Source organism: Penaeus monodon, chromosome 13 (assembly GCF_015228065.2).
Source record: "Penaeus monodon isolate SGIC_2016 chromosome 13, NSTDA_Pmon_1, whole genome shotgun sequence".
Taxonomy (NCBI): domain Eukaryota; kingdom Metazoa; phylum Arthropoda; class Malacostraca; order Decapoda; family Penaeidae; genus Penaeus; species Penaeus monodon.
In genome coordinates, this window is record NC_051398.1 from 9,803,497 (window position 1) to 9,825,448 (window position 21,952).

The 21,952-nt window shown below is 33.0% G+C and overlaps 1 protein-coding gene across 3 annotated transcripts in view; it reads right to left on the reverse strand.

Annotated features, from left to right (window-relative positions):
• The window catches only part of LOC119580115 (histone-lysine N-methyltransferase SETDB1-like), a 106,813-nt gene that overhangs the window by 4,860 nt on the left and 80,001 nt on the right, over nt 1-21,952 (reverse strand). The window contains exons 1-17 of one of the 3 annotated variants that reach the window (XM_037928050.1): nt 13,742-13,959; nt 11,968-12,034; nt 11,576-11,727; nt 11,058-11,215; nt 10,387-10,542; nt 10,128-10,225; nt 8,714-8,767; nt 8,208-8,381; nt 7,722-7,948; nt 7,033-7,232; nt 6,516-6,715; nt 6,076-6,133; nt 4,251-4,360; nt 2,913-3,049; nt 2,386-2,593; nt 826-993; nt 8-147 (exon numbers count right to left, since the gene is read on the reverse strand). In XM_037928050.1, coding sequence (XP_037783978.1) covers nt 8-147; nt 826-993; nt 2,386-2,593; nt 2,913-3,049; nt 4,251-4,360; nt 6,076-6,133; nt 6,516-6,715; nt 7,033-7,232; nt 7,722-7,948; nt 8,208-8,381; nt 8,714-8,767; nt 10,128-10,225; nt 10,387-10,542; nt 11,058-11,215; nt 11,576-11,727; nt 11,968-12,000 — 2,273 coding nt within the window. In that variant the 5' untranslated portion in view covers nt 12,001-12,034; nt 13,742-13,959. Of the gene's footprint in view, nt 1-7; nt 148-825; nt 994-2,385; nt 2,594-2,912; nt 3,050-4,250; nt 4,361-6,030; nt 6,134-6,515; nt 6,716-7,032; nt 7,233-7,721; nt 7,949-8,207; nt 8,382-8,713; nt 8,768-10,127; nt 10,226-10,386; nt 10,543-11,057; nt 11,216-11,575; nt 11,728-11,967; nt 12,035-13,741; nt 13,960-21,952 lie in introns of those variants that run through there. The other 2 variants (XM_037928048.1, XM_037928049.1) reach the window with 2 other exon arrangements.

The window sequence follows — 21,952 nt, forward strand, 5'->3', positions numbered from 1 at the left end:
AGCATACCTAGAATTGCACTCATAAATACCACTTTGTACTTGTTCAGACAATCTGCGGTAATGATAACCTGTGTTGGGGTTCTCGGAGCGATCCAAAATGCGGGTTCCTTGGATTGTCAACTGCCAACAAGGACACTTTGATTTGTCCTGAAATAAAGTTTTTCATCTTATTCATTGTTTACGATAAGCTTACAGACTAAATAATGAATAAAATTACCATTGATAATGTAAATGTGAAGAAAAAAAACAAAAAACTTCAATTCTGATTTTATCAATGTTCTCTCACTCTCTAAAAATCATTCATACTAAATAGTAGTAGTAGTGAAAGCTGTTCCCTGACTTAATATTTACCACACATAACCACATATTTCCTCTTAACACACTTGATTTCTGGGTTTATATATGCTGTGCTATCCTGACAACAGCCATCTCACTGGCAACAAATACATCATTCTTCTATTACCTCAGTCCAGTCATAATTTCTAGTATGCTTCTAACATAAGGAATTAAGAGTAATAATGGATACTTTAGTAGGGGACTTGGACCAAATTATAACACTTAGGCTTCAATACTTCAATACTTCTGAGGGTAGACCTTTCAGCATTTTAGCCCAGGACAGGAGGCAATGGGTTAGTAAGAAAAATAATAAAACAGACTGAAATAAAGAAGAACATGAAGGAAAAGGAGAAGACAAGACAAGGCAAAAGAGAGAGAGAGAGAGAGAGAGAGAGAGAGAGAGAGAGAGAGAGAGAGAGAGAGAGAGAGAGAGAGAGAGAGAGAGAGAGAGATTAATAGGTATTGAAACTAATACTCTCAAATTCTTACCTGGCAATCATCTATACAGTCGCAGCAGACTAAGAATTCTGGATCTAGGTTGAGTGGCACATGTTCTGTTGGAAGTCGAACATTGCTGTATACAAGAGTCTGAGGGGCAGTTTCGTCCAAGGAGTTGACGCATGAGATCTGTACATTTTCTTCTCCAAGGGATACATCCTGAGAAGTAAATATAAACTAAATGATAGAAGTCCATCTTACTATCATAATAAAAACTGTGACAGTGACATTAATAACACCATCCATGCTGGAAATGATAACAATAATAAGCTGCCAAACATAGCACAACAGAATTTAAAATGCCCATAAAATCTAAAAAAATGAAGAGAAATGAATATAGCTTTATTCAAACAATGAAGGCTTATATGTACAACAGAAATTTCCCAAAAAGGGAGAAAAGAAGCAGAAGAAGAAGAGAAGAAGAAGAAGAAGAAGAAAAAGAAGAAGAAGAAGAAGAAGAAAAAAAAGAGAGAGAGAGAGAGAGAGAGAGAGAGAGAGAGAGAGAGAAAGAGAGAGAGAGAGAGGAAAAATCATAGTCCTGAAGTATAGAAGAATAAAGTGCAGGTAGAATTCACAAACCAATAAAATTAACTGTATGTAGAGCAATCAATGATAGTAATAACAAACATTTCTGGTAAAAAATTAATAACAGTAACTCTTCCACTATAAGTTCCTCACAAGAAGAAGAAGAAAACGAAAAGGGATTTCGGAATTCACAATATGTCCATCATTTGAAAAGAATTGAGAATTTTTTACTACACGTCTTTCTAGACCAGTGACCCCTCTAAGCCAATATTCTGGCTTCTGGTGGTAAGTCACTTGTGGCAGAAGGCCGTGAGATTCTGACAACAGAAGAAAAAAGAAGGAAGAAGGATTGAGAGTAACAACTAAAACTCTTCAGTAGAGAGTAAGCAGTAATATTGAAAATAATAATAATAATAACAACAATAATAATTATAACAATACTATAATAACCATAATAATAACAATGACAATAACAATATGAATAATAATCTTCTGAAGAGAATCATAATCATATTATGCATTAAATATAAATAATAATAATAACAATAAAATAATCTGCAAAGTATAACAAATCATAGTAACAAAATATCACCAGTATAGAGTATTAATAACAACAATAACAATAATAATAGTAATAAACATAATAATAATAATAGTAATAATCATAACAATAAGAACAATAATAATGACAACAACAGTAACAATAATATTAATGATGATAATAATGACAACAGTCATAACAATAAAAATAATAATATAATAACAATAATAATATAACTATTAATAGTAACAACAAAAACCATAATAATAATAATAATAATAATAATAAAATAATAATAGTAATAACAATAACAACAGAATTCTTTAACACATAATGATGAGTCAAAATATGTCTTAAAAATCAAATGTGTCACATATGGGCATTCAAAGAAGAAGAAGAAGATGAAGAAGAAAATCATATAAAAGTCATTAAAATAATATATGAAAATTGTTCAGCCATACATCTTAACTGCAAAGAATACTTACATCAATGTTGACAATCTTTTTGAACGGCTCCCACTCATGAGAGGTATCCACTGCCAATTCAAAGGAGAAACAGTCGATCTCAAGATTGGATTCAGTATCAAGAAGATAGCGGAAGACTTCTTCTACACTGCGCAGTCGTCTACCACACGGAGCTACATAATAAACTTCATTGCGTCCCATTGTTCTACGACGCTGCTTCACAATATGTCTGTTGTAGGGAATATAGTTTAGCTCTATCACTTTACTAAAGGAAGAAGAAGAAGATGAAAAAATATATACATTATACATATATAAAAATATGAATATTTTTACATTTACAAAAAAATATATAAAAAAAATTGTTCCATAATGAAAGTGACACAAATCCATCTGCTACAAATATTTACATTATTAAAGAAAGAAAGAAAGAAAGAAAGAAAGAAAGAAAGAAAGAAGAAGAAGAAGAAGAAGAAAAAAAAAAAAAAGAGAGAGAGAGAGAGAGAGAGAGAGAGAGAGAGAGAGAGAGAGAGAGAGAGAGAGATACTAACCTGTACCAACCAAACATCATAGGATATAAGAGTGGTGACAACCCTTTGTGATCAGTCATGTTATCACCCTTCCCCAAGCACTTATTCGAACAGATATGTCTCGTGAACTTTATGGTTTCCTCGTGAAGAGTATGTTTCTGCAGAAAAGAGAACAGTTATTTGGTTTTGTAAATCTTTGTTTCCAACTATACTACTAGTTCTTATAAAAGTCTAAAAAAGCTATCTGTTATGACCACAGATGGTACTGGAGAAGACGAGTGAAAGCGCAAAATCACTTAATCCATTGTTCTTGGTATTCCTAAATGCTGGCCGGCCCTTAGGACAGGCTTCTTATTGTGTATTGGCTGCCAGTGTTACCTGAACTTGCTAGTTTAGTGCTTTCAACATACCATATTAGTTCTTTGCTCATTCCCTTGTCTTTCATTAGAAAATGCAAGGAAAAAAATGTTTGGGTAAACTTTTGAGTCATATCTCCTCCCTGCAGCAAATGAATAATATTGAAGCTGCTGTGAAAAACAAACTCTCTGAAGTGCAGCTAAAGTTGGCTATTGCATTAGTACATGCTATTTGTGTTTATACTTCCCTATTCTCCCTTTCATGACATGTCCTGACTAAATGATATAAAGGGACTGGTGTAGAAAAATTCATGATTAAAATAAAAGTCTTCACTGTGCAAGAGATGTATCAGACTGGTTTAAATTACATCTTGTTAGAAATATATGGACAAGGATTATCACTCTAAAGTCTAACTCTGGAGCAAGATTCTAGGAAACCTGGGAAGAATGGAGTTGAATCACTTTTCAGTACCTTACTCTATTTCTGGATATTTCTGAGGGTAATGAGATTCAATGGTGTATGATATCTTCAAACACATTAAATAGATAACTAAATATTAATTTGAGGAAGAGGATAAAAAGTACAGATAAGTAAATCAGTAATTTTCTTAAAATGCCCATTAGTCAGTGTAAATACTGAAGTCTCTGCAAAATTTAACTCATAATTTTATTCAACATTTATAATTTATATATTTCTGACAAATTCTGACCTATAATTTTAGGGTTTCATATTTTTTTCTTACCAGCATTAACGTTCAAAAACAGTATAGATATGAGATAAAATACAGGCTATTATGCTTCATGTTACTGAAGAAATTTTAAGGCCAGTCTTACTCTGTCTAGCCCAGCAAAAAGTGTAACTGTAATGTAACAAATACAGGCTAGATGAATGGAAGTGGCTCAAAGAACAATGACTGAGTCTCCCTGGTAAAAGTACTGCTCAAGATAGATACATTATCCTACCCTTCCCTCTTGATATAAAAGTTCATAATATTTCACTTACTTTAGTAAAACCTTTAGATTCCTGTTCAATCCTTTGTTGAACTTCTCGAGGTGGAGTACCTGCACGTGACATAGTACTCTTTCTTGCTACAGCCCGACGTTCTCCTGTTTCTAAATTAAAACCAAAAGCTGTTAGAGGTGTGTAACCCCTTTACTGCCATCAGTTACTATGTGGTCAAATTATTTTCTGATTCTTAATTAAAGCAATCAAAGAAAAAAGCTGGACCAAATGGCAAGTTCCTCTATTAAAAGCTTGTCCAGTTTATTAGACTGTAGTTTGTGGCAAGTGATAGAATATACACAAAGGTTCTATTTTCAGTGCAGTTAGCAGACAATTTCATATCTACAAAGCAGTTGTGAATACTGGCACATATCTTATACATTGTATGAGTACATGAAAGAGTGTGGTACATAGAGATACAGAGTTGGACATTGATAGAGTGCAAATGAGAGAGAGAGAGAGAGAGAGAGAGAGAGAGAGAGAGAGAGAGAGAGGGAGGGAGGGAGGGAGGGAGGGAGGGAGGGTGGGAGGGAGGGAGAGGGAGAGGGAGAGAGAGGGAGGGAGGGGGAGAGGGAGGGAGGGAGGGAGGGAGGGAGGGAGGGAGGGAGAGAGAGAGAGAGAGAGAGAGAGAGAGAGAGAGAGAGAGGGATGGGGAGGGGGAGGGGATGAGAGAGAGAGAGCAGTAAATGTGCATGTGTCTTTGTACAAGTAAGGTTATGTAATTTTTTTTCATTAGTTAAAAGCAATAAATACATAAATACTATTTCTAATTCTCAGAATATTGATGAGCCATTACATTACACTGCCTTATTAAGAGAAGCTACTCTGAGAAAGTTACTCTAAAAGTGATATACTATAAAATAACTATCATGGTAAATATAACCATATTAGGATTAGTTCTTATACATTTGTGTGAGTAAATGAAAGGAGGTGGGAGTTAGAGATATAGAGTTGGAGATCAATAGAGAGCAAGCAAGCAAGAGAGAAAGAAAGATAGATAGGAGAGAGGAATGGGGTAGGGGGGAGAGGGAGGGAGGGAGGGAGGGAGGGAGAGAGGGAGGGAGGGAGAGGGAGGGTGGGAGAGAGAAAGAGAAAGAGAAAGAGAGAGAGAGAGAGAAAGTATAAGTGCTTGTGTCCATGTACAAGGAAGGATATGTCTGTTTTTTTTTTATTAGTTAAAAGCATCAAATACATAAAAGTTACTTCTAATTCTAAGAATATTGGTGAGCCATCATATTACACTGCCTTGTTAAGAAATGCAGTTCATATAACAGCTGCTCTTTGTTAATCTGAAAGTGATGTACTACAAAATAAATATCATGGTAAAAATAACCATATAAGTATGAGTACAGGCATGAAGGCTTAAATATTATCATTTTACATCAGCATCTGAGAAAAATTGCAGTCTGAATTAACATGTGGCTTTTCCAATATAATGATCAACATCAGTGCAAGTCAACATAACTTTACTAATAATCGTCAAAGAAGCCATTTCACAGCAAGAAATTATACAACAGGCAATAAAAAAATACACTGTACAACCAATGTTCAATTAAAAGGAAAGTAATAAACATTCCTTTACTGCTTTCTTAGACAGTGTTAAAAATCTAACTTATAAAGCAAACCAAACTTACTCCAAAACCAAACTCCTGAAACCACAACTACTTCCTTTAGTAAAAAAATATATAATGATAATGTTAATAATAGTAATGACAATGATAAATAAATAAATAATAACCGAAATATAAGTATAGTGCATTCCAATTTTTGCTTTCTTTACCTGTCTTGTTGTTATCATAACCAATGAGTACAAGAGCCTCCTTACCAGGAGCTGTGGCCTCAGCATCTAAGCCCTGGCCAAATGTTCCATACTCCACAACTGCCTGAAAGTGCATGAAATGGCATTAAAATGTCAGAATAATATACATCTCTGTACAATAAATTTTGCAGCAAATAAGATACACAATATCAGTAAAACCTCCTGTCTCTCAAGATAAAGATCTTTTAGAATGCTATCTTAATAACTTTCATCATATGAACATGCATGAGTGGTTTTAATGGTAGCTATGCAATTTCATTTCAAGCAACAGTGATACAATGTTATCATACAAATGAGAATGAATATCTTCATAGAGCTAGAGATGTACTGTCATCTCGCACTATGAACATATTCATTCTAAATTCTTACCTTTTTCTTCATTAGCATCCCTTACACTTAGTATATGAAAAGAATCAGATATGCAGACCTAAACCCCTCTGACTTACTGTTCCAGGTACAGCCACTGTACGACGTCGTATAGTCTTCTGTGGCTGTTTTGTCTGTGCTTGACTGTTCATCTTCTTGTTGAAGAGTGGGCTGAGTCGAGTTGATCCCCTGTAAATCCATTCGGATCTTCCATCCATTGGGAAAAACATCTTCACTAGAGACCCATCCACCTCTTTGACCAGAGCTTTCCACCATCTTCCTGTATTTGGAGAGAATCTAATAGTTTACTAAATTCCTTTTCTGATGGCACAATATCTAACATAATTAATATTCAAATCTAGTTTCTAAAGAACAAATTAATAAAGAATGCAAGTACACAAGATGCTCTTGTTCTCTAGGTTATATGAAAATCTATGCACGTTTTTTTTCCTTTCGTCATATTATTCTTTAGCAACTCTACAAATACATCAATCAATACATATTTTTCTTTTTCCTTTCCCAATATCATTCTTTAGCAATCCTACAAATACATCATTATGCACTTTCAGTGAAATACACAGAACACACACCGCATACCATTGCATTCTGTTTTGACGTAGTTGCTTTTCTGGAGGCGCACCATGGGTCTTTCTGGATACATTTGCAGGTAATCCTTGATGAATTCTTTTGAATCCGAAGATACATCCTCCCAGGGGCATGATGAGGCCTCTGTCATTACCCGTATATCACCATGAAGGACATACTGTGCATAACCATCATCAAAGAATATGAGATACCTGAAATCAGAAAGACAAATAGTTAATAAATCTGAGAATATAGTAATGGATATTTTGGGGATTTTGAAGGTATATTACAAATACATTTTTTTCTTTTTTACCCAGTGTCGCCAGCCTCCTTAACCTAACCTAATATACAGATGAGTTATCTCTGAATATGAAACTGAGAAAGTAAAATGTATCAATTTCATATCAAAAAGACACATGGTCAATTAAAATGAGAAAATACTAATTAAAAGTTGTGTTTAAAGGCCTTCTATAAATCCACATATTAAATAGTGTATTTTCCAATCTAATCAATAAAATCATATGAAAGACCATGTCCTTTCTTATGTTGTTTTTAAAAACATTTCCTATTATATGTTTTTGGTATTTATAAAATGTTTTATGATGTATCATAGGCATACTAAGAGCCATACAAAACTTCTTTATGGACAGATATTTTTTTTCCAAAGAACAACCACATAATTCACTAATACCTTTACTTACCTGTATTTATTTGCTGCTGTTGGGATCTCTGCTACAATTCCAACATAGAAAGCACCTGAAATGGTGGTATTCTTTGGATCATCATCTCTATACTTTGCTATAACACGTGTGCCGACAGGGATACGAGTTGGACATGAGGCATAGTATGCCAGCTGACGTCCTGTCATGATGGCAGTCTGGCATGAACTTTTGGCATTGCGATTGTAACGGATTTTGTAGCTGGTATTCTGTAATGAATGAATATAATGCAGGATTAACAATAAAACACATTCACATTTATATAGGAAAAGAAAGAAAGAAAGAAAGAAAGAAAGAAAAAAGAAATATTTTTTTGCAATGAAATAGTTATAAAAATACAATTATGACCTATATCATCAAAATATAATTCAATACCACACACACACACACACACATAGAAACATATATAATATATATATTCATTTATTTGTATGCAATAAGAACCAAACAAAAGATATAATAACTAACCTTTGGCTCACGTTTCACCACTTCAATGATTTGTGCTTGAGCCCAGCGAGCGAAGAGTGAGTGCCTCATTGAATAGACGAGCTCATTGGGCTTCAACTCAGTGCGCACTAATGGGCCCACAGGTGGCAGATTATGAGCAGGGACAGGGACGGAGGGTTCGGCTATCACCTCAAACTTCATGTGCAAAAGCGGAACAGAGTTTTAGCTTTCTACTATTGTAGATTCATTATCAACATTAATAAGAATGAGTTTTCCCAATATCTTAAAAATATTTGTATCATTAAAGTATAGTTTGTGTCACTATTAAATATATCCATTTTCTGCATATCAACATCAACATGGGAATTTCCAACTAAAATACATTACTTTTGAGATATAAGGAATGTTATTCTTTAACGAGTTTTAAAAATCTTAAACGCACCATACAAAAACGAATCAAGAAAGCAAAATGAATGAATAAATGTAAAATAACTACAGGGATTCATACTATAATTTCAACAACGTACCAGTTCTTGGTGGATCACTGTACCAGAAGGACCAATATCAAGAGCCTTCTGCCACTGTTGAGTATAAAGAGATTTTGTTTAATTTAATACATCAAACTGCATGAAGATATGTTATAATAAATACTATTGTCTTCTAAAGGCCCATAAAAAGACATGAACTCCAATGTGTATTAATCTACAAAAGTGGTGGATATAGGAGCCTGAAAAATTATACAATGCTATTATCCCATACAACAGCTATTATTCTGTGCTGAGGTACAGGTTATGCATAAATCTTTGTTTTCATGCATATGTGTCACATGATGGAATTACCACTCATGGCCATTTGTATGTTGCTACTGCACATATGAGATCCTGAAATATATAAAGAAAATATAATAAAATATATATATAAATACCTTCACTTGTTTTATATTTCCACAATTCTAGTAGATTGTAAGATAATGATTGTACACATGCATATCCTTGATTTCATAATTTATAGCTTTAATATGAAACCCTCTGATATTGCAAATATGAATAAGTTTGAACTTGGCAGTGACCAAGCCCAGACACATTTACAAATATTTTCCAAAACAAGGGGTGGAATAATTGCAGTAAGCTATATCTAACTTCAGCATCCTGCAATATTTAAATGCTATGTTGCATATTTTCCTCCGTGCTACACTTATTTTTAATAACTGATATCATCATCATCAAATACCAATAACAGAAGGAAAACAGTTATGACAAATTCTCCTAACTCTTTGATAGAGAATACTTTTATTGAATTACTGGTTACTTTTGGCCTTCTGCATACCACCTAAATGGAAAAGCTTTGGAATATGAATTTATTACTGTCTTCATAAAGGGGACATACTGTTATTTAATTTACCTGTACCAAGTACACAGTATACAATGAACCACTTTTCCAGTCCCTCCTCTGATTAAGATCTCTCCCCTTAAATCTATGATGTGGTTATTAGTTAGAAACCTTGGATGGAATAAGTTATCTTTGAAGTTGCAAATATCCACATCCAATGCGATAACACATTTAATATAGCATGTGACCAGATCTCAGGCTGGGTTATCAAGTAAAATACAGAACTTAGCCTTGATCAGCCTGAAGCATTTCCATGCATGTTGATTTAAGCAGCTGGGACAGCATATAACATTTATATTTTCACTTTTCCAAACTACAGATTTTTTCTTTGGTGATACATCTGATTCTGTAAGTGTCTCCACAGGCAAAAAGCTACAGTACATAAGAACTATAACTTCTGTAATTTACAACACATTTAAATATGCATAAAAAAATAATTAATCTTATTCCATTATTTCCTTCACATTAAATATCTAATATTCACACAATGATAAATATGGGAACTTAATAATATACCCAATTATAACTGCATATGCATAATGAACAACATACCATGATCTCTGGCCGGAAACTATTATAGAAGTCTTTGCGCAAATTATCGAGCTGAGACTCAATATTTTCATATTCTTCTTTTTGTTTTTCAAAACCCTCTGCAAGAAAGAGAGAAAAGATAAATGCATATACTACAATTGTCAAGGGAACAAAGAAAAGGAAAAACATATGAATACAGAAAATGATAACGAGACCAAACCATATATGAATTCACATCATAACCTCTGTTTCTGAGTAGGTTGCTAAAGTTATTTCTAACCTTCTAACGCCAGGAATCGCTCTTCGAGATGTTTCATGCCATCTGTTATCTGCATGTCCAGGCTAAGTTCTTTGGTGATATCGGCAATTGTGTCTTCAAGGTTCTTTCCATCTTCACTGACAAACTCATAATCTGAATCATCACTAAGTTTTTCATCTGAAAAATAATTGTGTTTTTTTCAGCATAAAACAAGTGCAAATTTTTGTGGGGTATTAGTAAAGAGAGTAGTGCTAATAGTTCTAGTACTGACAATGATCACAATATCAAAATTAACAGTAAACATATATATAAAAATTTATTTTATGATAACAATAACAGTAGAAACTAGCTATATCAATAATGATAAAAAAATGGAAAAAAAACACTAAAATAACAGTAATAACACTATTAATACATATACACATAAACATCACAAGTACAGAAATAACATATAATATTAACATTTTCACCATCATCCTCATAATAAAAGTAAAAAAAGATATCTATATCATTAACCCAATAACACATTAGTGCCTAATGACTGTTTGGCTTATGGTAGCACATGCAAACACACACAGGCACATCCACACACACTTGCATGCATAAGCACACACATACACATATGCATGCATACGCACACACTTGCAAACACACACATATTCCTAATATGAAAAGGACAGTCATATCCTTACTGTCAGATGGATCAGAGTCAGAGTCTGTGAGCACCACAGTCTCCCTTGGAGGTGGAAGTTTTTCAGCCAACAAAAGCCGTCCTGATCGTAATGTGTCAATCAGAGAGTCTTGCTGATTTCTGGCTTCTATACTGCAGCTGGGGCATACTCGCTTCTTTCTATTTTTCAAAAAGCGAAGAATATTTTCATAAGCTTTACAAAAATTGACCACATGTAGTCATAACACAAAACTTATGAATCACACAAAAATGCAAGAGCATTAGAATGAGCAATTTCTTGTCTCATATCATGGGCTCTCAAAGTTTCTAAATCCACAGCATCCCTTAAGGTACTTTGGGTACAATTTCTGACAACCTGTCTTGTAGGATGTTGCCACATTTTGGCTACCGAATGAGCAAACTTGATTGTCCCTGTACATTCAGGTAGACTTTGTCAGCCCTATATGATCAAAAGAAAATAAGTAAACATATATATAATATGGTCATTCAATGCTGGAGTGAAAGGGCTGTAATACTTACTTTGGATATGACAAAACACCAAAAAATCTGCGGATGTATTTGTCTGCCCGAACTAAATCTTTCTCAGAACGACAATCGGAATTCAGGCATCTGAAGGGTCTCTTTAGTGTAGGAGGTACGACTTTACTCACAGCCACCTCATCCACCAAAATCTGTAAAATAAGGAGAATAACACTAATTATGCAACTATACATTAATGCAGATATATACAAATGTATTTATGTATGTGTATATAAATGTAAATACAAATATAAATATAAATATAAATACTAAGCCATTTCATGATTATTCATGAACTAAAAGATCCTTTGTACACAGTATGAATATAAGTGTAAAATTAAAGTATATATTACAAAGTGAGTGGCACACTACCATATACTTATCATACTTACATCATCATCAGAAAGGTCAATAACTTCAGCCATGATTCTTGCTTTGGATTATCATTCACAACCTCATCTGAAAAAGGACATAAAATAAACATTAGAATATCTTTAGAAAGACTAAGAATATGAAAATAAGCAAGTACAGAGTGCAGGGGGAGGGAGAGGAATTGGCAGAGGAGGAAGTAGTGGCAGAGTGAGAAGGTGAAGTAAATGATTTTAGCAAGTAAAGAAAATAAAGAGGTCTGATAATGTGTAGATAGGCACCATCCCACAAACACCTCAATTCCCCTATACCCTTTATATACACTTTATCGTCATAAAGCTACCATATGAGTGTCTCCTGGTATTATTCCCACCTCTTTTTAATGAATGAATGCAGCAAATAACAATTCACGTAAAGTATGAAATGTTACAACTCCATATCCCTAGCACCCCTGAAATGCCTTGTCACACACATCTATCTTACAGTAAAGACAGATGGTAACTATGGCATATACCAGCACAAAACATACATTTTCTGTTGTATAAATTTGAACTCTGGAAACATTAAATCAAGATTGGCTTTTCTGAAAATGAAAAGTTGATGCTTTTTGCAGATGGGTGTGAAAGTAACACTGAGGGATTGCTCTTTTCAAGTGTTTAGTGATAGTTTAGGTTACGGGACCATATAAATGTAATGCAAACTGACTTACCAGGCTATTTATTGTCTGAAAAACAAATGCTCCAAACTCAAGCCCAAGAGAAAATACAAAATATATCTTTGCTAAACTTTACCAAGTGTAAAAGAAGGGTACTGAAGAAACTGCTTGACAATGTACTGCTGTAAGATTAGGCTTTTAGGTGTCTCACCTCAGATCACAGCAAATTTCAAGGATTTGGACAGAACACAGTCTCTATAACTATGTTTAAAAATGTTGTGTTCTAAAAATCACTGTAGGTGTGAGGCCTTTGGCAAATGGACCACTGTTTTAAACGTTCATAGTGAATTGTTCAGAGCAGGACTGTCTGAGGCAACACTTTTGCCTTACCCATATCAACTTGGTAAGACAACCTACAGCCTATTTAATGATAAATTGCCAGGGGAAATGCAAACTATACATTACTAAATTATGCATGGTGATTTATTTGCCCTTTCTGGAGTGCAAATTGCAGATACTACACCATTGCTATAACATCAATTTAGTAGACTTTAATAAGTCATTGTGGCCTTCGATTTCCTTTTAGCAAATTATCTAATATACCAAATAATTGGTGATTATCTACAAATGCCACATGTTGCACATACTGACATGTTTGATGCCAGTAGATTTTAGCCCTCAGAAACCAACCATAAAAATGCTATTGCCAGTAATAATTACTGTGATATTGCCATGGTCTCTATGAGTTCAGGTAAACAGGTAACAAACCTTCACAATATACCACATATTTTGAGAGGATAGACTATATATCTATGTTGTTCATTGGTATCGATTTCATCAGTATCAGAAATGCACACCAAATTACCTAATTTAGATTACCTAATAGTGTTATTTCATGCGTTCTGTATGGCCATTACCTTTGTCATTTTTGTTTTTTCTTTGTTTTGTTATTACCTGTTTTATTTTCCTCGTCTCTCAAGCAACTCCACCCTAGCCCATTAACCCATTACATTTCAACAGAATCACCGTAAGTAAATAATGTTCTTCAGTGAGATGGTAATCACGGAATCATGTGAATTTTAGATTTTAATTCTATAAGTTCTTAATACCTTACGAAAATAAGTGGTTGGGGCAGGACCTACCTTAATTTAAAATTTGATTTTTTGACTAGTTCTAAGTCTGAATTCACTAATACGCCGAAGAAATGAGTTCAATACATTTGTCGTCAGCTCCAGAGTCTTATCCTGTAGTACCATGCATGTTCTAATTATAATTGCCAGGGAATTTAAGGAATATTAATTCGAAAAGCGAGGAAAGCAAGACGCCGCTCTTGTTTGTTTGTTTCAGGGCGATGACACTCAGTAGGCACTGTGTCAGGAGATATACTTAGGCGACAAATTCTTTTTTTTTCGGAAATGATGGGTAAAATACAATCTGGGGTATAATTATAACATTTGTCATAAAATGAACAGTATATGAGTAATCTATGGAGTGTCTTCATCCTGACACACGCACACGCTTCTCCACCATTGATTATTGCCTTTGTCAATTTACAAGATGATTTTCGATTATATAAAACTATCAGATAACTTTAAATGGAAAAACATGCATAACTAATGTTTAAAATAAAAGAAAAACCTTTAACAAATAGTCTAATTGCCCGACACAGGTTATTGATTTCGCGGCAATTTTCAACGCGGTCTGTCCAGAAACCAGTCAGTGTTATCAGAACATCATATATATAATGAAGAAAGGCGTGATGGTTTTCAGAACATCATATATAATGCAGGAAGGTGTGATGGCATCTTTAAGCAGTTAACAAGTTGTTTCAAGGGAGATCAAAAGTAACTGAATATACTCAATGTATATGAAATAGAAAACGTATTAGAAACCATATAATTCACTTTTAGTAATGATAGAAAATACAGTAAGATTATGCAGTATGCAGACGAATAAATGATACAGTGAGGGTTTCATGACACATTACGATCTTTATTAAGGGTATGATAATAAATACTTTACATGAAAGGTCTATTATTGTACAATCAAGAAATATTAAATGTTAGTCCCCCTACAAATCCTACCATTAATGAGATAGGCAATTTTATAATAAATGTCGCCAACGTTTTACCATTAATAGCGGATAAAACGGCGAACATTTCCATAAATACTATTAATAGTTAGAGAGATCTATTCTTCATCCATATTTTAACATTTTCCCAATAACTTAAATTTTTTCCAGTTAAACACGAGAACTGCTATGAGCTTTATTATATGTATACACATATATGTATTTCTGTTCCTTAAGAACCACGCCCAATATTTTCCCCATATGCGAGGGCAAAAAGTGGAACTCTGAAGACCTGGCCCAACGTAGGGAGGAACAAGGAATGGAAGACACTTGAGGTTGAACGCCTGGGATCCTTGGTAGGGCGATATCATGACCAAATTTCAGTGGTACATTCTTGTGGGTGCTTTCTTGTTTGTATGAAATCTTACCATACTTATTTGTGTAATTCGCGGTTATGAACAGCGATGAGTCAGGATGTCTCCAGAATTCCACGTAATAACCTTACATGCCCGAGAAGTATTGTATATGGTTACTACAAGTGAATGAAAAAAAAAAATTCTCTCAGTTGTAAATCGGAGAACCCAGGACCACAGAACGACTGCAAATTAGATATTGGTCAGCAGTTTTTAAGTTTTTATTCAGTTAATGTAATTCGATTAAAGGGAATATATATATATATATATATATATATATATATAAATATATATATATATATATATATATATAAATATATATATATATATAAATATATATATATATATATATATACACACACATACATGTGTATATATATACATATATATACATACATACACACATACACGTATATATATCTATATCTGGAAGAAAAACTCACAATACAAAAACTAGATTTATTGAAAATGAGACTACAGTTGAAATCCACCTGGATTCTATCCTCAGGTCTGAGGATGGAATCTATATCTATATCTATATCTATATCTGTATATATATACACACGAGCATATATATATATATATATGTATATATATACATATGTATATAAATATACATATAAATATGTATGCATATACATATGTATATACATATACACACACACACACACACACACACACACACAGAATTTTGAAGACATCCTGACTCACCGCTGTTTCATATTATATATATATATATATATATATATATATATATATATATATATATATATATATATATATATATATATTGTGTGTGTGTGTGTGTGTGTGTGTGTGTGTGTATACATGTATGTGTGTATACATATATATATACATACATATATAAATGTATATATATATATATATATATATATATACTTAACTTTATAGGTATATTTGTATGCATTTATATGTATATATGTATATTTGTATGGATTTATATGTATATATAAGTATATCTAAATATATATATTTATATGTATATATAAGTATATCTAAATATATATTTATATGTATATATATGTATATTCATATGTATAAATGTGCATATTTATACGCACATATGCATATGTATATATGTATATACAAATAAGTATGCATATGCATATATTTTATATACATGTATATGTATATTTTACATATATGTATATTTTATATATATTGATATCTATATTTATTTTTGCATTTATTTGTATATGTATATGTATATACATATATGTATATAAATTTGTATTTATATTTGTATTTTTCATATGTATATTTATATGATCACTTATATACATGTATGTACGGCTATATATATGTATATATGTCTATATGTATGTATGTATACATTTAAATACACAACCAGAAGAGGAATAACAAAAAAAAAATCATAATTCGAGTTAAAAAGCTTTATTCTGACGATATTGTGACGTTTTATTGTGTGTATTTTTTGTTCCTTAATATCCACGTACAATAGTTTTCGGATATGCCGAAAAATATTGTACGGATATTCCCTGTTCTACTAATAGAACAGGGAAAACTAAAGATAATTCGATTTCAACGCTTTATTTTGACAATGTTGTGACGGCGTTTTAAGCTGTATGTTGCGTAACATTACATTGCGTGTATTTTTGTTCCTTAATATCCATGTACAATATTTTTCGGATATGCAAGGCCAGGAAGTGGAACCCTGAAGAACTCCTGTCGCAACGTAGGGATGGGCACAGGAATGGAAGACACTTTGAGTTGAACGCCTGGAATTCTCGGTAGGACGAAATCGTGACCAAAATTCAATGCTACACTCTTGTAGGAACCATCTTGCCTGTAAGACGTTGGTTGTGCAGTTGTAACTGCAATGACTGCAATTGCCAGAAGGATAAAGCACTTCATTGTCGTAATATCTTGTTTGACTTGCTTGCTTGCTTGAGATTTGCGAAGTTCTGGCTTCGCCCGGGCCTTTCACTTATGGCCCGGCCTTGTTTGACTAGAGGTTGTATAATATAAAGTATTGTGATGTGCGTACTCGGGCTCCCAGTCTCTCAATTGCTAGTCATGGGAAGGGACTAGGATAAATATGTACAAGTTTATTCTCAACTACATAATTACATTCTCCGATATAGAACTGAGAGAATGCATTTTTTTCTTTTATTCACTCGTAGTAGCTATATACAATACTTCTCAGGTATGTAATGTTATTAAGCAGAATTTTGAAGACATCCTGACTCACCGCTGTTTCATATTAGCGAATTACGTAAACACGTATGGTAAGGTTTGATATAGCAAAATCTGGAGAACTGAATGATTAGTGTGTAATTAACTAGGACTTTAACAGCAATTAGTCTTACAACTATCTCACTTTATACAATCATGTATATTTAGGTAACTTCTCCCTGTATACCAAATTGATATGTTATCAGTTACTGCACTCCAACTATGGCCACGAGGGGCTAAATTTGCTTGAAAATTTGCTTACAGAACAATTGGATATTTTTATTTTTTAGCTCCTCAGAAATATTTTGTACTTTGATTTAAAGATGTTAATGTAGTTTTACAATAAACACTGTTGATTTCTTACGAAATTTGTTTTTTTTATACTTTACAAAGGAATAATTAGTTTGGTGAGAAATGCTACTTAAAAGGATGTAGGGAAGCATGGTGGATTATGCCGGAGTGGAAACTGCTCCGGGCCAATGTTGGGTAAAGTTCGGACGAAAATTGTATACCAGAGTCTAACCAAAGTCTGACATTGTTTGCCGGGAGTGGACTGGAGTACAACCGATGAGCAAGACGACCCCGGGCCAGCAGAGGCTAACTTCGGACCGGAGTCAACCAGAGTTGGGCCAGAGTTTGTTTCTGCAGTTGGACCTGTACAGGATTAGGAGTTTGCCGAAGTTGGCCCAAATAAAGTCCAGAGTGGTGTTGGTGGCTGGGTATTTATACATATACATATATATATTCATATGAATATATATATTATATATATGTGCGTATATATATGATATGCACACACATATATGAATATATATATATATATATATATATATATATATATATATATATATATATTAGCTCCATAGACATTACCTGTCTACTCATACTTGAGTAATGACAGCGAAGTTTTACGCTCACTCCCCGTAGGCACTCGGTGGAAATTGATTTAGCAATTCAAATCCTAAGTCAGATGTCCTGAGGTATATATTTTATGAAAGATGGAATAATGCAATGCCGCATTGATATCGATAAGTAACAACCCTCCCTGACCAGGACTCGAACCTAGGTCACTCCGGGTATGAAACCGGAGGCCAGTGCTAAACCAACCATGCCACACGACCCACAAAAGGAGTGTGCAACTAGGATCTTACTAGCTCCATAGACATTACCTGTCTACTCATACTTGAGTAATGACAGCGAAGTTTTACGCTCACTCCCCGTAGGCACTCGGTGGAAATTGATTTAGCAATTCAAATCCTAAGTCAGATGTCCTGAGGTATATATTTTATGAAAGATGGAATAATGCAATGCCGCATTGATATCGATAAGTAACAACCCTCCCTGACCAGGACTCGAACCTAGGTCACTCCGGGTATGAAACCGGAGGCCAGTGCTAAACCAACCATGCCACACGACCCACAAAAGGAGTGTGCAACTAGGATCTTACTAGCTCCATAGACATTACCTGTCTACTCATACTTGAGTAATGACAGCGAAGTTTTACGCTCACTCCCCGTAGGCACTCGGTGGAAATTGATTTAGCAACGTAGGGATGGGCACAGGAATGGAAGACACTTTGAGTTGAACGCCTGGAATTCTCGGTAGGACGAAATCGTGACCAAAATTCAATGCTACACTCTTGTAGGAACCATCTTGATATGCACACACATATATGAATATATATATATATATATATATATATATATATATATATATATATATATATATATATATGCATATATATAGATATATAAATATATACATATATGATATATGTATACATACACATATACATGTATGATATATGCATACATACACACATACATATATATATATCTATAACTATATATATACACACGCGCACATATGTATATATATCTATATATATCTATATATACATATACATATATGTGTGTATACGTATGTATATATATATACATGTATGTTTGTATACACACACACACACACACACATATATATATATATGTATATATATATATTCATATATATGTGTATATATATATAAATACACACATATACGTGTGCATATACATATATATTCTATATATATATGATTTATATATATGTATATATATAGAATATTTATGTTTAAACTTATTTATATGTATATTTATATTCATATGTATATTTATGTATTTTTATATACATATATGTATATATACATTTAAATACAAACCAGAAGAGGAAAAACACTAATTCATAATTCGAGGTCAAAGCTTTATTCTGACGATATTGTTACGGTATATGCTATATGTAGAGTAACATTACATAGTGTGTATTTTTTGTTCCTTAATATCCACGTACAATATTTTTCGGATATGCAAGGCCAGGAAGTGGAACCCTGAAGAACTCCTGTCGCAACGTAGGGATGGGCACAGGAATGGAAGACACTTGGAGTTGAACGCCTGGAATTCTCGGTAGGACGAAATCGTGACCAAAATTCAATGCTACACTCTTGTAGGAACCATCTTGCCTGTAAGACGTTGGTTGTGCAGTTGTAACTGCATTGACTGCAATTGCCAGAAGGATAAAGCACTTCATTGTCGTAGTATCTTGTTTGACTAGAGGTTGTATAATATAAAGTATTGTGATGTGTGTACTCGGGCTCCCAGTCTCTCAATTGCTAGTCGTTTTTATATTCCAGATATGTCATGTGAAGGGACGAGGATAAATATGTACAAGTTTATTCTCAACTACATAATTACATTGATTAAAGTTAATAACTTTTATAATACAATGAGTGAGTCACGTTTGAATGAAACAATGACAAATTATATATCTCACTGTAGCTTTATTTGATTTTCTTTAATCGCTTCAATATTATTATATAAACTGAATAAAAATAAAAAACTGCTGATCAATATCTCATTTGCAGTCGTTCTGTAGTCTTGGATTCTCAGATATAGAACTGAGAGAATGCATTTTTTTTCTTTTATTTACTCGTAGTAGCTATATACAATACTCGGGTATGTAATATTATTAAGTAGAATTTTGAAGACATCCTGACTCACCGCTGTTTCATATTAGCGAATTACGTAAACACGTATGGTAAGGTTTGATATAGCAAAATCTGGAGAAATGAATGATTAGTGTGTAATTAAATAGGGCTTTAACAGCAATTAGTCTTACAATTATCTCACTTTATACAATCATGTATATTTAGGTAACTTCTTCCTGTATACCAAATTGATGTGTTATCAGTTACTGCACTCCAACTATGGCCACGAGGGGCTAAATTTGCTTGAAAATTTGCTTACAGAACAATTGGATATTTTTATTTTTTAGGTCCTATTTTGTACTTTGATTTAAAGATGTTAATGTAGTGTTACAATAAACACTGTTGATTTCTTACGAAATTTGTTTTTATACTTTACAAAGGAATAATTAGTTTGGTGAGAAATGCTACTTAAAAGGATGTAGGGAAGCATGGTGGATTATGCCGGAGTGGAAACTGCTCCGGGCCAATGCTGGGTAAAGTTCGGACGAAAATTGTATGCCAGAGTCTAACCAAAGTCTGACATTGTTTACCGGGAGTGGACTGGAGTACAACCGATGTGCAAGACGACTCCGGGCCAGCGGCGGCTAACTTCGGACCGGAGTCAGCCAGAGTTGGTCCAGAGTTTGTTTCTGGAGTTGGAAATGTACAGGATTAGGAGTTTGCCGGAGCTGGCCCAAATAAGGTCCAGAGTGGTATGGGTGGCTGGGTATTTATGCATATATATATATATATATATATATGTATGTATATGACTATATATAGTATATGATATGCACATATATATATATGCATATATATAGATATATGAATATATATTATATATATGCACACACTCACACAAGCAAATACATACATATATATATATATATATATGTATATATGTAAATATATATAAACATATATAAACATATACATGTATGATATATGTATACATGCACACATACATATATGATATGTGCAAACATACACACATAAATGTATGATATATGCATACATACGCACATACATGTATATATATCTATAACTATATCTATATATATATACACGTGCATATATATATATATATATATATATATATATATATATATATATATATCTTTATCTATATATATATTTATGTATTTGTATGCATTTATATGTATATATGTATATATGTATATTTAGATGATATATTAAAATGTATATTTATATGATATATTAAAATGTATATTTATATGATATATTAAAATGTATATTTATATGTATATATGTGCATATTTCTATGTACATATATGTATGCTCATATTCATAAATATGTATGTGTGTATATTTATATGCATGTATGTATATGTATATGTATATGCATATATGTATATATTTTATGTATATGTATATAAAATGTATTTATATTTATATTTGTACTTATTTATATGTATATTTATATTCATATGTACATTTATGTATTTTTATATACATATATGTATGTCTATATAAATACACGAACTAGAAGAGGAAAAACAAATTCATAATTCGAGTTCAAAGCTTTATTCTGACGATATTGTGACGGTTTATGCTATATGTAGAGCAACATTACAGTGTGTATTTTTTGTTCCTTAATATCCACGTACAATATTTTTCGGATATGCAAGGGCAG